General features: G+C 41.9%; 1 protein-coding gene across 3 annotated transcripts in view; it reads right to left on the bottom strand.

Annotated features, from left to right (window-relative positions):
* Positions 1 to 13708, bottom strand: part of LOC101918751 (sodium channel protein type 5 subunit alpha) — a 216594-nt gene that overhangs the window by 121208 nt on the left and 81678 nt on the right. For all 3 annotated transcript variants that reach the window (XM_027791757.2, XM_027791756.2, XM_027791755.2), the window contains 2 exons: positions 2118 to 2259; positions 286 to 483 (listed from right to left, as the gene is read on the bottom strand). In XM_027791757.2, coding sequence (XP_027647558.1) covers positions 286 to 483; positions 2118 to 2259 — 340 coding nt within the window. The remainder of the gene's footprint in view (positions 1 to 285; positions 484 to 2117; positions 2260 to 13708) is intronic.

A 13708-nucleotide genomic window follows, 5' to 3' on the forward strand; every position in this document is an offset into this window, starting at 1 on the left:
TGTATGCCAACCAATATAAATTCCTCTGCTGACAGATGTGGTACAGTTAAACCAGTACTGCTCTGGATATGTAAACTCCGAATGGCCCCAATCTTAGCAGGAAGAGACATCATTTTTCTTTTAGAGAGAATTGTAATAACTTTGTCTAGGACAATAAACATTAAACTGCTTTCAAGTAGAGTCTTACTTGGGTTACCATATAAATGTAAAATAAAGGGAATGTGAATCTCAGATTACCATCTGTTCAAGTTACCCACGGCTAATCATGTCACATAGTTTACTGACCTCCTGCTCTTTCTTTAACATCTCCATGGCTTCCCGAAACTTTCTTTCCTTCTCCTCTGTTTCAGCAATAGTGGCTTGGTTCTGCTCCTCATATGCCATGGCCACAACAGCCAGAATCAGGTTCACCAGATAAAACGAGCCCAGAAAGATGACCAGCATAAAGAAAAGCATGTAGATCTTCCCAGCAGATCTGAGAGTCTGTAAGTACAAAAGTAAAATCACTAACACTTGCTTACAATGTTTTTTACAAGAAAATAATAATAAAAATATTAATATATTTTTTTAAACTTAGATTTACAATATGATTCAATTCAGCCTTTGCTAACAGCCCAAACAGAATCCCTTTGATGATAAACAACAATCACATGTAAGGAAATAATCTTCACACCAATAAATTTTTAAACCTTAGTTAAAAATTATATGCCTTGCAGTAAAATTCATTTATAAAAGAAGAATGCTTTCCTCCTTTACCAAATATCTCCACTGTTTTTCTTTTAGAATAGATAGTCTTATAATCAGCTGTGGTGAAAGCTTCCCCCACGTAGCTCAATCTCTTTTTGCCCATTGCACAGAAACCCTCCGAGCAGGATTCACGTTGTATCCCTTTAGATGTCTACAGTCTAGGTCCTTTACAGTCAGTGGGGAGAAAAATATACTTTTAGGGTGCAACTCATCTGAACATTATTTAGGCATCTGCTTCAGAATAAGAACCACCCAGCCTTGGGTGCCGTTGACGGTATTGCTTGGTTCTTCACCAGAACTAGGCATAACTGGAGTTTAGGGTACCAGGCTGAGCTTATATTACAGCTATGTCTCATGTTCAGTGACTTGATGCTAGTGATAGAAACCCCTGTGTGATATTATCAGGTCAAAGAATAAAAAGGCGTGATGTCCTTATTTTCCATGACAGTTTCAGTCTTCCACAGTTGTACATGCAGCTCTGTGCCAAGTAAGCCAATAGAGTTGTTTAAAGAATCTTCAGTTTCATTGTTTTGCGCTTTCTTGAAATGAAATTGTATAACTGGCTACATGTGAAGCTGAAATCCCTAATACCTTTGAAGATGTCTACCTCAGTACCTTTGGAGTAGTACCTGTCAGCACCAACTCCCTTGGTTTCCTTACGAGCATGTTCTGGTTTTGGCCACTTTGAGATGCAGAAGTAAATCTTCAGTGGCTTCACAGACAGAGTGTATCACTCAGTACCAAGCCATCATACGCAGTTCTTCAGAGTTCACGCACAGGTCATGGAAATACACACTAAACCAAACATTTACTAGCAGAGCACCTCGCACACGTGACTGTAGGTTGACTGTGACTCCATCTGTGGCTGTCAGGTGTCCGTGACAAAAAGCTTGCACCAAGGAAAAGTGATACGTAGTCTTGCCGTTTGCTCAATGTGTGGTCATTATCATGCCTTGCAAAACCAGAAATGCCAAGCACACAGGTGCTTCTCTAGTCCTTTTCTGAGCTGGATTCAAAAGATTAGTTCATGTTACACCAGCCACCAATAAAATGATTAAGTGGTGATGTGCTGATCTTTCTTAAGTAATGAGCTTCATCTAGATTCAGGTGAATTACCCATTCAAAGTATTTTTCAGCACAATTTTCCCCCCTTTCCCCAAGCACTCAGCCTAATGTCTTCTGGTATCATCGCTCCTAAGACAATAAATTAATTGTAAAAATTGATGGTTTTCTCCAGAACAGGCAGAGCACAGTTTACCTAATAACCAGCAATTCTTTCTTGTCTTTAATTATGGGATTTAATTATGGGAACTATAACAAGACAATGTGTTTATTTTATACTTTTTAACAGTAATAAAACAATCTCATACCTGTTGATAAAGACGCTCCCAATAATCTTGAGTCATAAGACGGAACAGAGAGAGAAACGCCCAGCCAAAAGTATCAAAGCTTGTGTAACCATGGTCAGGATTTTCCCCGGCCTTCAGACATATATATCCCTCAGGACACGCGCTGCAAAACATGAAAGACAATACACGAAATGCATGTATGAAATGTGTGCAATGCATCATAGACGGCTTCAGCATGAAGAAACTGGTTTCAACGGGAACATATTGAATGCTCTGGGTTAAGAGCACAGATCCTCAGTGGTAAATTCCTTCACTGGGTGAAAACACAGGGAACAGGTAGAAGCTGACTTCACAATACCAACGATCCCTGCAACCTTATTTTTCCCTTGAAAGGATAGACTGGAAAATGTTAACCATAGCTTGAGCTGCAACAGCAAACGAGCACCTAGCATTTCAGATATTTGGAATAGACTGGAATCAGGTGCCTAAGCAGGACTTTAGTGCTGAAATATGATTTCTCTTGGCACTTACTCCCAATTAAGGATCATAAACTTAGTGTCTCCTGTTACAGTTGCGGGTAATACTGTGATGGTGATCCACTTTTTCTGGTTACGTAGTCTGACACTGGCTGAATGACACCAGCGTGTGCCATCTAAGCACCCTCCCGATGGCTTACTCTGCCTGACCTTGCACTCACCCCCTGCCAGGACTAAATCTTTAATCTAAGAAACTCAGCCTTTTGTTCCACTCACCGCTGTAATCTGGGGTCATGACATTTTTTTCTATTTCTGCCAGGAAAAGGTTTTCCTTGTGTGCCTTGCAGATTCACCTATTAAATGGCATGCAGATAGCATGCATTTTACTGGCTCTCATCAAACTTTGAGACTCTTTACAAGTAATTTTCTAGCTCCATATGTCAGAAGAGAAAAAGAAGGCTCTCAGTGGTACTATGTAAGTACTGAATTGCATCAAGTGAAACGTGTGGTAGGAGAGATGCCAGGTCAGCGAGCCACCCTCTCTCCCAGAAAGCTGCAATATCATTAGACAAAAGACCCCACACTTGTGCATATCACAAGGTACTTTCCAAACGTAAGATATGCTCCATTAGAAACCGAAGACATAGAGCAATATGCAAAGGCTTTACTACTGTATGTATCACAGGAAGAGAATATGAGATTAAGGACATGGTCAGCGTCCTGGAGCCCTATAGTATTTGGGAATTTATTAGGTGGGAACCACCTAACTATCATCTGGAGCAGCAGCTCTCAGTAGAACTTGTGGTAATGCCAGCTCTCCCTGTTCTCCTTATGCTTCACGTAGAGATGAACCTGGTATGATTCGGTGCAAATTCTAGCTAACACAACTGGAGATGGCTGGAACAAGAGGGACTGTGAAAGCACTTTGTCAGAGATCAGAGACATTGTGAGAGACCAAGTTCCAGGCAGTGTTTTGATAACAGAGCAATACTTTCTGTCCTGGCAGATGCTGAGCTTGATGTTCTGCCTGTCAGATGGAAGAATCAAGGTTTTCTGAACTGCCTTCAGATAGGATGATTATTGTAATACCCAGCCATTTCAGACACATCACCAGTCATGTAGAGTGTGTTCAATGTGTACAGCTTTTAACTTTTTTTTCTCCCAGCAAAAACCCATAGTGTTTCAGGCACTGCTATTTTTTACCAAAGCAGAATATTCCCACAAATTGAAATGCAAAGTAGTAATACAAATAATGCAAAGCAATTTTTAAAATGCCACCCAAAAAAGAAATTGACTCCTGAGAAAGCAGAGTGTGTCTCAGTGTGAAAATCAAGTTTTTTTGTTTTTTTTTAAATATCAGTTTTTATGCTGATACAAATCAAACTTCCACAGCACAGGATAGCAACCTTGTACTGCATGTTGAAAGGAGAATACATTGCTATACATTTTGAAGTTATATAAATCTATGGTGTCAGCCACCAACATCAGACACTCAACAACACTCTAAGAAAAATCTTCATTGAATATCAGTAGTCAAACACAAATTTTTAAGTGAGTCGGCTTTGAACGCTGAAAAAAAGGAGTGCTGAAGCATTGCAAAATGTGTGCATATCCTTGTTTGCAGTAGTCTTCAGAAGAAGCAATGAAAACTGAAAAAGAACATTTGATGTTTAATGAATTAAATGAAACACACAAGTGAGAATATAATAAGTGATTCTGTCACCTTCAGTAGAGCCAAGTCAGTTAATGCCAGTTGAGAATTTAGACAATAATAACTATATCTCACAAAGAAAGAAAAAGAAAGACACTTTAATTTTTTTTCCCTGCCAGCCTAGAAATGCCTCCTCTAGATCTTTCCTACTTCGACTACCTATTGTTTCCTGGTAAGAGCTACAATTGAATAAAAATTACAGTAACATTACTGAGTTAGAAGAGAATAAAATGGAGAAATCTCAGCTTTTTCCCCTTTAAATATGCAGAGGCAACATGGAATCTCTTGTATATCCATGTCCTTTTTTGAGGCAGCCTTTTCACTAAACCTCTCCCAAAGGCAGCATCTGCTGTCACTCTTTGCCATAGAGACATGAGATTTCTGTCTCTGATCTGCTGCTGCAGACAGCCTTCAGTGCCTGTGACGTGTTGCTGACACTGTTTAAGAGCTCTGAGTAATGGATCCTCTGGGTTGCAGAGAAGGAAACCCTTTCCGCTTGCTTGCACTAAGACATCGTGTTGGGACAGGACATGAAAATTTTTGTAAGGTTTCTTATTTTTGCTGTGAGAAAATGACTGCACTCACACACTGTGTTTGGCTGGAAACTAAATGATCGTGTCCAGAGGTGTTCAGTCTTAGTCTTCCACAAAAGACCAGTCCCAAGTGGCTCCACTGAGCTGCTCTCATCACTCACATTTCAACGATATTACTAATGGCTAAAAAATTTGAATACAGCTGTGAGAATCTTGATGGCAATTACTTTAATGGTGAATTTAAGCCTAGGCAGGTTGGAAATCAGGTTTCATCCAGAATAAGTTGCCTAAAACCTTGGGCAAACTGGAAACGTTGCCATTAATTTCAATATGAGAAAGAGAGACTTTCCTCTTAATCTCTTCACCATTTTGAACAAGAGAGTCTGAAAGAAAGGCGATATTAGAGGCATTGCAGGTGTATTTTCCTAGGAACCTCTCAGCACCACGAGATTAGAGGTTACAAGGTCACTCTTAGGTTCACCGCCAGTGATGCTTCCTAGGGAAACTCTGTTTTTAATGCAGAAGGACATTAGAGCAACTGCTCAAAGCACTTTACCATAGCTGCTTGGAAAGCCACAGGACATGGAGATGGAACTTGTCTGACTGTTAAAGTGAGCAATGGTAGCTCAGATTAGTATTTTCTGTTTATAATACAGTCAGTATTTTTTAGTGTTTCATTCTGTCTTTATGTATCCCTCAACCTTTTTCCACTCAGCAGTAGATTGCTGGTGTGAAAAGATCTGTCTGACTCTACAGTGAGTGTACACAGTTCTCTAATATTATTTTCAGGTGTAAGAGCATTGAAACGAGGTGTCTTCAGCACAAAAAGCATGAACTTCAGCTCAAAAATGCTACTAATGTTAGCTCACATACTCCTTACAGAAACTAGACACTTGAGACAAAATATCCTACTTTTCAACTCCTTATTCTTGCTCACCCTCTTTTGTAGCTAACAGAAGCGATAACCCGTGGGGTACGGGAACACGTTAAAAACACTGACAGGAAAACAAAATGCTGCTTCCCAGAAAAACACTCTACAGAAATTTAGGTGTATGACTCTCACTTGAGAATAGAATTCTGCAAATGGCACCATTTCCTCTGAAGACTTTTTAAAGGAGTCTCAAGATTTTGCTGAAGCGTCTTTGATGTATAATATTAATCCTTCCCCTTCAGATCTGTTAGCAAACTCTTTAGCTCCTTTTAACTCAGGGAAGCATTTCACAGGATTGCACTCTCCTCTGATGCTCAGGGATGGGCAACAACAACAAGCTACATAAATATAACATCCTCCACAGGAGCCTCACAGGATGCTGTTCAATTGATCACAATGAAATTAGTGTCATTGATTCAGAAAAGTTAAAAGCATCAGTCTACCTAGCTATCCATCAGGCTGTAATCACCATTGTAAACTGGCATTGGTACAGGAAATTAAAGAACATAAGAAACAGCCTTGTTTAAATAACACAGGTTGGGAACGCCAGAGAGTTGTAGCTGAGGGGCATAATTACAAAATGCTCTGCCTCAGGAGTTTAATCTAGGCAAGCCAAGTAACCTGCTGATCCAGACTGTAGTGGCCAGTAGGGCTGTGCAATAAAAGATGATTTGTAAAACCACCATGTGCTGGATTGTAACATTCAGACCCTGAAAGCACGCGGAGGGTTGTCCAGGAGTTAGCATCAAACAGCTGGCAATGTCAGCTACGACATCTGTAAGGCAAAAGCCGCACTTTCATGTGGTTTAGGATGCAAAGGCATATCATGGCTTGCTACACAGAATTGCTTATGAAAGAAGCAATAATGGGAGATAAAGTGCATGCCACAGACACGCCAAAAGTTAAAAAAGCAAAAACGTTGTGGTAAGGGGCCCTTAGTGTCCCTGCTCGGGTTGCAGCTTAAGTCCAAGAATGCAGAAACCAAGCTGAAATGTTTATGGCCGATGTCTTTGACACGTGGCTAGTTCCAGAGGAATGGAAACCACCCTTGTAAGCACGGTGGGGTTCCAAAGCCTGGCAGCAAGAGCTGGCAGACAGTGCCCATGGCCTCCAAGACTTGTTGATGTGCATGGTAGAGTCTTCCTCAACCTGCCTTTTGGTGCTAAAGTCATCAGGCCACAAAAGAGAGGCTTAGATCTCCTTTAGACCACAGGCCTGGGTGTTTTCTCTGCACTTTCAATGTTTTCTCACTTCTCTTGGCTTTGAGGGAGGAGACCAGCAGCCAAGCAAGGAGTGCGTGCTCTGCAGTGGTTGTGGGGCATCAAAGATCCCTAGAACTTTTGCTCCTACCTGACGAGATGAAACTACCCATTCTGAAACAGGGCAACATTTTAAAAAATTGATGTTGTAAGGGTGACTGGGCATGTAGGAGACAGGGCCCAAAAGGCAGCAGCACCCCAGCCAGAGCCGGGCATTGCTGCCAGCAGGTGCTCAGTCTGCCTGAAAGTCACAGGTCACTCTACTTCCTCTGCTCTTTCTTAAGTTGTTATATTAAAAGAATAATTGTGATTAGAGTGTCTGAATTACATTTCTCCATTAATTACCACCTGAGAGCCAACATCTGGCTCACAGAAGCACCCTTCACATCAGATAGGTCTGACTAGGAGCCCCTAGCAGTTCTCACTCCAGGCATCTAAGGGGTCAGAGAGAATTTGAATGGTCTGAAAGGAAGGAAGTGCAAGCAAATCCAGCCAAATGCTGTAGCGGGGAAAAAAAAAAAAAAAGAAAGAAAGAAAGAAAGAAAAAGTAGAAGAAGGAAAAGAAGAAGAAGAAAAGATGAGAATAAAGAGCAACATCAACCAGGAGCTGAAACTGGAGGAGAAAAGGGAAGGAGGTGCTCATGAGCAGGCTTGCTCACAGACTCAGAGCACCCACTGACCTGTGCATGCCACTGACTTGTATCCAGGAAATACATTTCAGCCTCCCCCACTGGCTACTTGCTCAGGCAGATGGAAAACCACTGGTTTCAGCCTGAGACATCAGACCCCTCCATGCATGCACATAAGCAGTGAGCGGAAGAACTCCCTCTGCTGCAATGTGGCTTTTTCAGACTTCATGCTACAGCAGGGTAAGGAAACTATCATTTCTTCTCACTCAACCCAGTGACCAAACAGCAGATCTTCTGTCTACCCCATCAAATAAAATGTAGGGCGATAATTTATCATCATAAACATAATGGTAGATTACTGCTTAATGAAGATTGTAGCCCCTAGTAAGTCTGCTTCTCTCATGTGGCTGATGAGCTTATTACAGCTTTGACTAAGAGGTAATATTACCCATCCTTAAGAACTGAGTGGATTTGGAGTTAATCCCTACTGCTGCTGTTTAACTAGAGACATGATCTTCCAAACACACAGCAGATCCCTAGGAGTGAGGACTGTTATTGTTGCCCCTAAGCCTGTATAATACCTAAAGTTATGCCCATGGCCCCTGCAGCATCTTTCAGGTGACATGCTTTCTGGTTTTTCTCAAACTCAAGTGAGAGTCTTTCTCACCATGAGCAAACCATCCTCATTGTCCTGTCACTGTAACCAACACAGAGTAGATGGAAAAGTTTATGTGATTTACATCAGAATCTAGTTAAATTCACTTAAGGTATGCTGCGCAGTCTGAATGTTTGTATTAAATTCATTAATACTGCTTACTAATCCGGGGTGTAATTACATTATTAGCTCTGGTAGTTTAAACAACACACTTCATTCTTTCCAAAATTCCTATGCTTTTGTGACATTTGAAGAAGCCACACTTGGGGATTGTATCCTTTTCCTCACTCCACCAGCCTTTCCAGTCCAATACCCCATCACACTGAATTTGGTGTTATGAACACACCAGTCCCACTGGGTACATGCCAAAGCTCCCCAGTCCCCCGTTCCCTGTGATGGACCCATTCATGCAGCAAGCTAAACACACCTAAACAGACCATGACCTGCCTGACAGTGCTGGTTAGTCCAGAGATCACCTGCAAGCAACAGATTGTTTCTCCTGACCTTACCCATTCATGTCACTCCCTAGGAGTACGTATGTGTAACTAAGCTGAGTACCATCTCCACCCCACCCATCCATGGACTGCACCTCTGAAACACAAACCCTCCAAGTCCACAAGAGCAGAGCTCTTCTCACCCTGCTTGTCCAGCATCCCACACAACATGGCCTGAATGTGAGGCCTTCTTATATTAAGAAAACAAAAACTAATAATAACAATAGCAGTAGTAATACATTTTTTTAATAAATTATTAATAAGATTTAAGGGCAGGCAACTCAGAGCTGCAGCAGTCCTAATTGCCAGCAGCAGAATAAAAGAACTGACTGGGCGCATTATTCTCTGGTGCAGTTCCCCAGTTTCCAGCACGGCTGTGGCTGTGTTACTAGGCGCGTTTGCTGGTAGCCAGGGGACTAAGAGCTGTGGGAGAGCATGCTGTTTGACATGTTCTTCTGGCAGACATACACATTGTTCCAGGCTCTCTGCCTGCCAAGGGCTGGGTGCGAGCTGCAGCGCTGGGCTCTGCAAATTATTGTGATAGGAGCGCTGCTCCTCAGCGCAGTGCATGTTTCCCCTCTACCCTTGAGGGGTGCGATAAGCCTTTGCAAGGGACTTTAAATCACTGCATGGAGGATGCATAAAGGCAAAAGAATGATGCTATATCTCAGGAGATCAAAGTGCTGCATCACTGTATATGCTGACATGAATCTGCTGGTAGTATGGTAGCACGGAGAACCTCCCGTAAAAAAGGTTGCTTTCGGTGTTCATGGTGACTATGAAAACAGGCATTTGATGCAATTTTATGTGCTGGTATTAATTACCTTAGTAAAATGCCCCACACAAAAGGAAACAAAGTGGGGTTTTTCTGATGATACCTTAGAAAGTGTTAGGACTTGCTCAAAAACTTTGAGAAGCACTAGACCACACGGTCGCTCCTTCATCCCTTATATGCAATAAGCTCAGTGACAGCAGAATTTACCAAACCATATAGAATCTTGCCCCATGCTGTACATTATTTTAATGTACCCTGTTAAGAAAAATCAAGGTCATAGTGAGGATAAAGGTAGCTAAAGTTTCTATAGCAACAGTTACTAGGATGCAGTTGCCAAAGGTGCTTTCTTGTTGCATCCTGAAGTAGCTTTACTGGCTGTTTTTCCTTCCTGTTCACTAGTCTTTTTGGTAATATCAGTACAGACACGATGCAAATGTGCTTTCATTGTCAGTATGATCTTGTAGACTATTCCTGCCCATGAGCTGAATAGATAGGACATATCATGTGAAAGGGGAAAAAAAAATTAAGCAGTCTGACCTTGGGATCCAAAGGGGACACAACTGACTTAAAACAACGCACGCTTTTGTGAAAAGCCAGCTCCCTGCTGTAGTTGCCAGTGAAAAAGTCAAAAGAACAATGATAAGTTCTCTTTTTTGTCAGCTTGTTTACTTCGTACATTGATAGCATCTTGTCTTTTTCTCTTTCTCCTAATGGACAAATTTCCTTGCTGTTTCTATTGCTCTTCCAAACCTTCAGGCAGAAGGGGAAGAAAAAACAGCAGTCTAAGCACAGCAGAAAAATGTCCCTGTGAAATTACAACAGGATAAAAGTGGAAGTGCTTTAGAACTGAAATGTATCTTCCTTTCTCCTGGACAGGTAATTCCAAGATGCTGCAGCCCCTGAAAGTCTTTGTGAGTAAGCACAGGACTCATCTCATTGAAATGAACAGTTAACAGCCATGGCAGTGGAGCAAGCTGTAATTGCAGGGGCGGCAGGAAGCAGGTTGCTGTGGCCTGACATGAAACGCTTCCCACATCCCACTCACTGGGAGATTTGGTCCAACGATCGCAGCAGGGCGATGCCTGGTAGAGGCATGGCTGACCTGCTCCAGCAGGATGCCTTGCTGGACCTGAAGGTGGGATCAGGATTGCATCTTCTCCTGAGAGCAGTGCCCTTGGAGGCTCCCTCTCTTCTTTGCCTGGTGTTGGCCATGTCCCGTTGCCTGAAGCTAGGTGCTGAGTGCCCGGATTTGTCCTTGCTGTAGGTCGTTGGATACACTGTTAAGCATTGTATCCAACTACTGGTCTTCCCTTCGGCACTATTACTGTAAATACTCATCTGTGGATACGGCTTAACTTTGCTCCCAAGGGCCACTTTCACACAGTAGGGTAGATGCCTTCAAAAGGCTCATGATGCCTGGTTATAGGCAGTGTATGGTGCTGCTCGCTGTTACCTGCGGTTCTGTAGCCCTTGCAAAGCATAGTCCACTTGATGCTAAAACCAGATTTCACCAAGGCTATAGCAGCTTTCAGCTTCTGCTACTAGCTAAGACCTTCCAAATATTTCATCATTGTACCAGATCTTTACTGGATCTTCCTCAGGGCTAAAACAAGGTGTTCAAAATTGGATGAGCGATACACTAGGAATTAAATTGAAAAGCAAATATATGGAATTTGTAATCCCTTTGAAAATCAGACTGTCTGAGCTTTCTCCATGTATTTTAGTCAAATCAAATCAAAGCAGGTGAAATTGCAAAAAGAACCAACTTGGATAATTCTCAGTGCAGCCATATCCAAAGGAACAACCAAATTTAACCCCCAAAGACATCTAGAAACATGAATAGTTATGCAAATAAACTACATTTTTATTGCTAAAAGAGCCTTGGACTTAGCACTGCTTCCACTCTCTGACCAGCCTGTGACACACACCTCTGAGCAGATGATTTTTCCATTAATGTAGTGCTCTAAGTGTGCTTGTTGTGAAACATCGAGCACACATCACTAGCATTCACTTTGTACCTAAGGACATCTTTGATCACAATCATTTGATTTTCTCTCTTCTCCAAACATTACTTCTTATTTCCATTGGACTTTCTGTCCCTTGTAAATACAAAGCAAATTCTTGCAGTACTTCAACGGGGAAAATGCAGTTGGATAAACAAAATGAAAAACAACAGAGAAGTTCTATCTGATTAAATGAAGAAAAATCAAATTTAAAGTATCCTGAAGAAAGTTTCTGAGGCATCACATGGCAAACCACACGGATAGGTTAGTCCTTGTGCAGCTAAGAAATATGCCATCTCCCTGACATTCCTACCGCATCCCTGCAGAGTGATTTTTGAAGAATCTTCCTGAGGTTGCTTGAGCATTCCTAAAAACATACATTTTTTTTTCTTCCATTTGCCAGGTAAAGTAGTAAAGACATGTTTGCTGCTGCTAAGTGACATACATCTATCCAAATCCCTTCTGAACTAGAATCAATATTAGCTAGATCCATTACCTCCTGCTTTATTGGCAGTTTGGGTGCTTGTTCAGAAAACAGTCCCTCCTAGTAATGTAATAAAGCCCCCACCTTGGAGATAATTGGGTTGTCTGTGATATAGCATCCACTGATGATCATTTCCCTGCTGATTTTGGCCTGCTACTCCAGCTCAGGTTGCAGTCTCCATCACTACACACTGTTACATTAGACCATCTGAGTCTCATCACCTAATAATTGCCATAGTAGATTTATTTAGATTTTTTTTTTTTTTACTCTTCTATAATAACAGCAACCAGCCAAACCTCAGAGTGTCATTAGCATGCTTTTAAAAATGCACTAAAATGGCTTTGTCAATTACCTCAAGATTTAATACCCTGGCCACAACACAGATATCCCTCACTCTAACAACAAATCCCTGCAGGACTGCACATACAACACTGCCCATTTCCTTTGGGTCCTCAGCATACCCCAGAGGCTAATAAACTCAAGCTCCAGACTGGGAGCAGAAGCAAGCTCCACAAATGCTATGAACACCCAGAAGTGGCCTTGCCAGCTGTCTTTCCATACCCTGCCTTCTTCATGCCTTGATGGGTTCCCAACTTAAGCATCCTCACTTGTCATGAATTTCATTACTAATAGATGGGGCAACCACAACCTGATGCATCCTCTCACTGTTAACTCACCTCCCTTGATCCTGTGGTGCAACCTGTCCCGAAAGGTCCCACACATTCAGATTTTGTGTTTTACCACTTAATGCACTTGCTCTTGGCTTTGACCATTGAAGGGTAAGAGAAAATAAATCCACTCTGTTAGGTGCGTCAGCCTGTAGGTGATTGGTCTGTCTATTTTAACAGGTGGGAACATATGACTTTGCAGGTCCTCTGAGTCCTTAGGATCATCTTCCTAATTGTCTTCATGTCATTAAACAACAGGAATGGATGACTGACAGGAACTCTGTGCAAGGTATAACAGATGAGACCACGCTTGCCAGTCCTGAGCTAAAACCCCACTGTAAGTAGGAATATTTATCCCCATTTTGGGCATTTAAAACCTTACCAGGTGGCATTAAATCCTTAACTAAAACAACAAGAGCCTGAAGAAGAAAGAACTGATGCGTAAAGGGAATGTGGGTTTCCCTTAATGGCACGGACACTAATAGTTTTGATGTATTTATCAAAACAAGCACAAAGGCTTTAGGTGTGAGGGTGGCATTTTCATCTTCTTATACACCAGAGCTGGAAGTTCTTCCCTGGCTGTTTCAGGCTGTGACCCTCTCATGGGGAGAGTGCCTCCATCGGAGGTTTTCTTCAGTTACTGCTTTTTGTTGACACGTTGCAATTTATTGACTTTCTAGGGAAGGAAATAAGGGTGGTTTTGCGAATATGCCCTTAATCCAACCCTTAAATCCATACAGGCTACTGATATACAGATGCTCCATGAATATTGCATTAGTATTAAACTTCCCACCACCTGGATGATTCCAAAGCAGTAGTCCCTAAACTATGCCTCACAAACTACCTATAACCTAGTTAACCCTTCTGCCATTTGCTCATGACCTTAGCAGCCTGCCACCACCATGGTTCAGGTCATCAGAGAGAACAATGTAAAATATTTTGTGATGTGCAAAATATTGTTGCCATGCAGAACATTTTTTTTCCTCCGTATTAC

Source organism: Falco peregrinus, chromosome 5, assembly GCF_023634155.1.
Source record: "Falco peregrinus isolate bFalPer1 chromosome 5, bFalPer1.pri, whole genome shotgun sequence".
Classification (NCBI taxonomy): domain Eukaryota; kingdom Metazoa; phylum Chordata; class Aves; order Falconiformes; family Falconidae; genus Falco; species Falco peregrinus.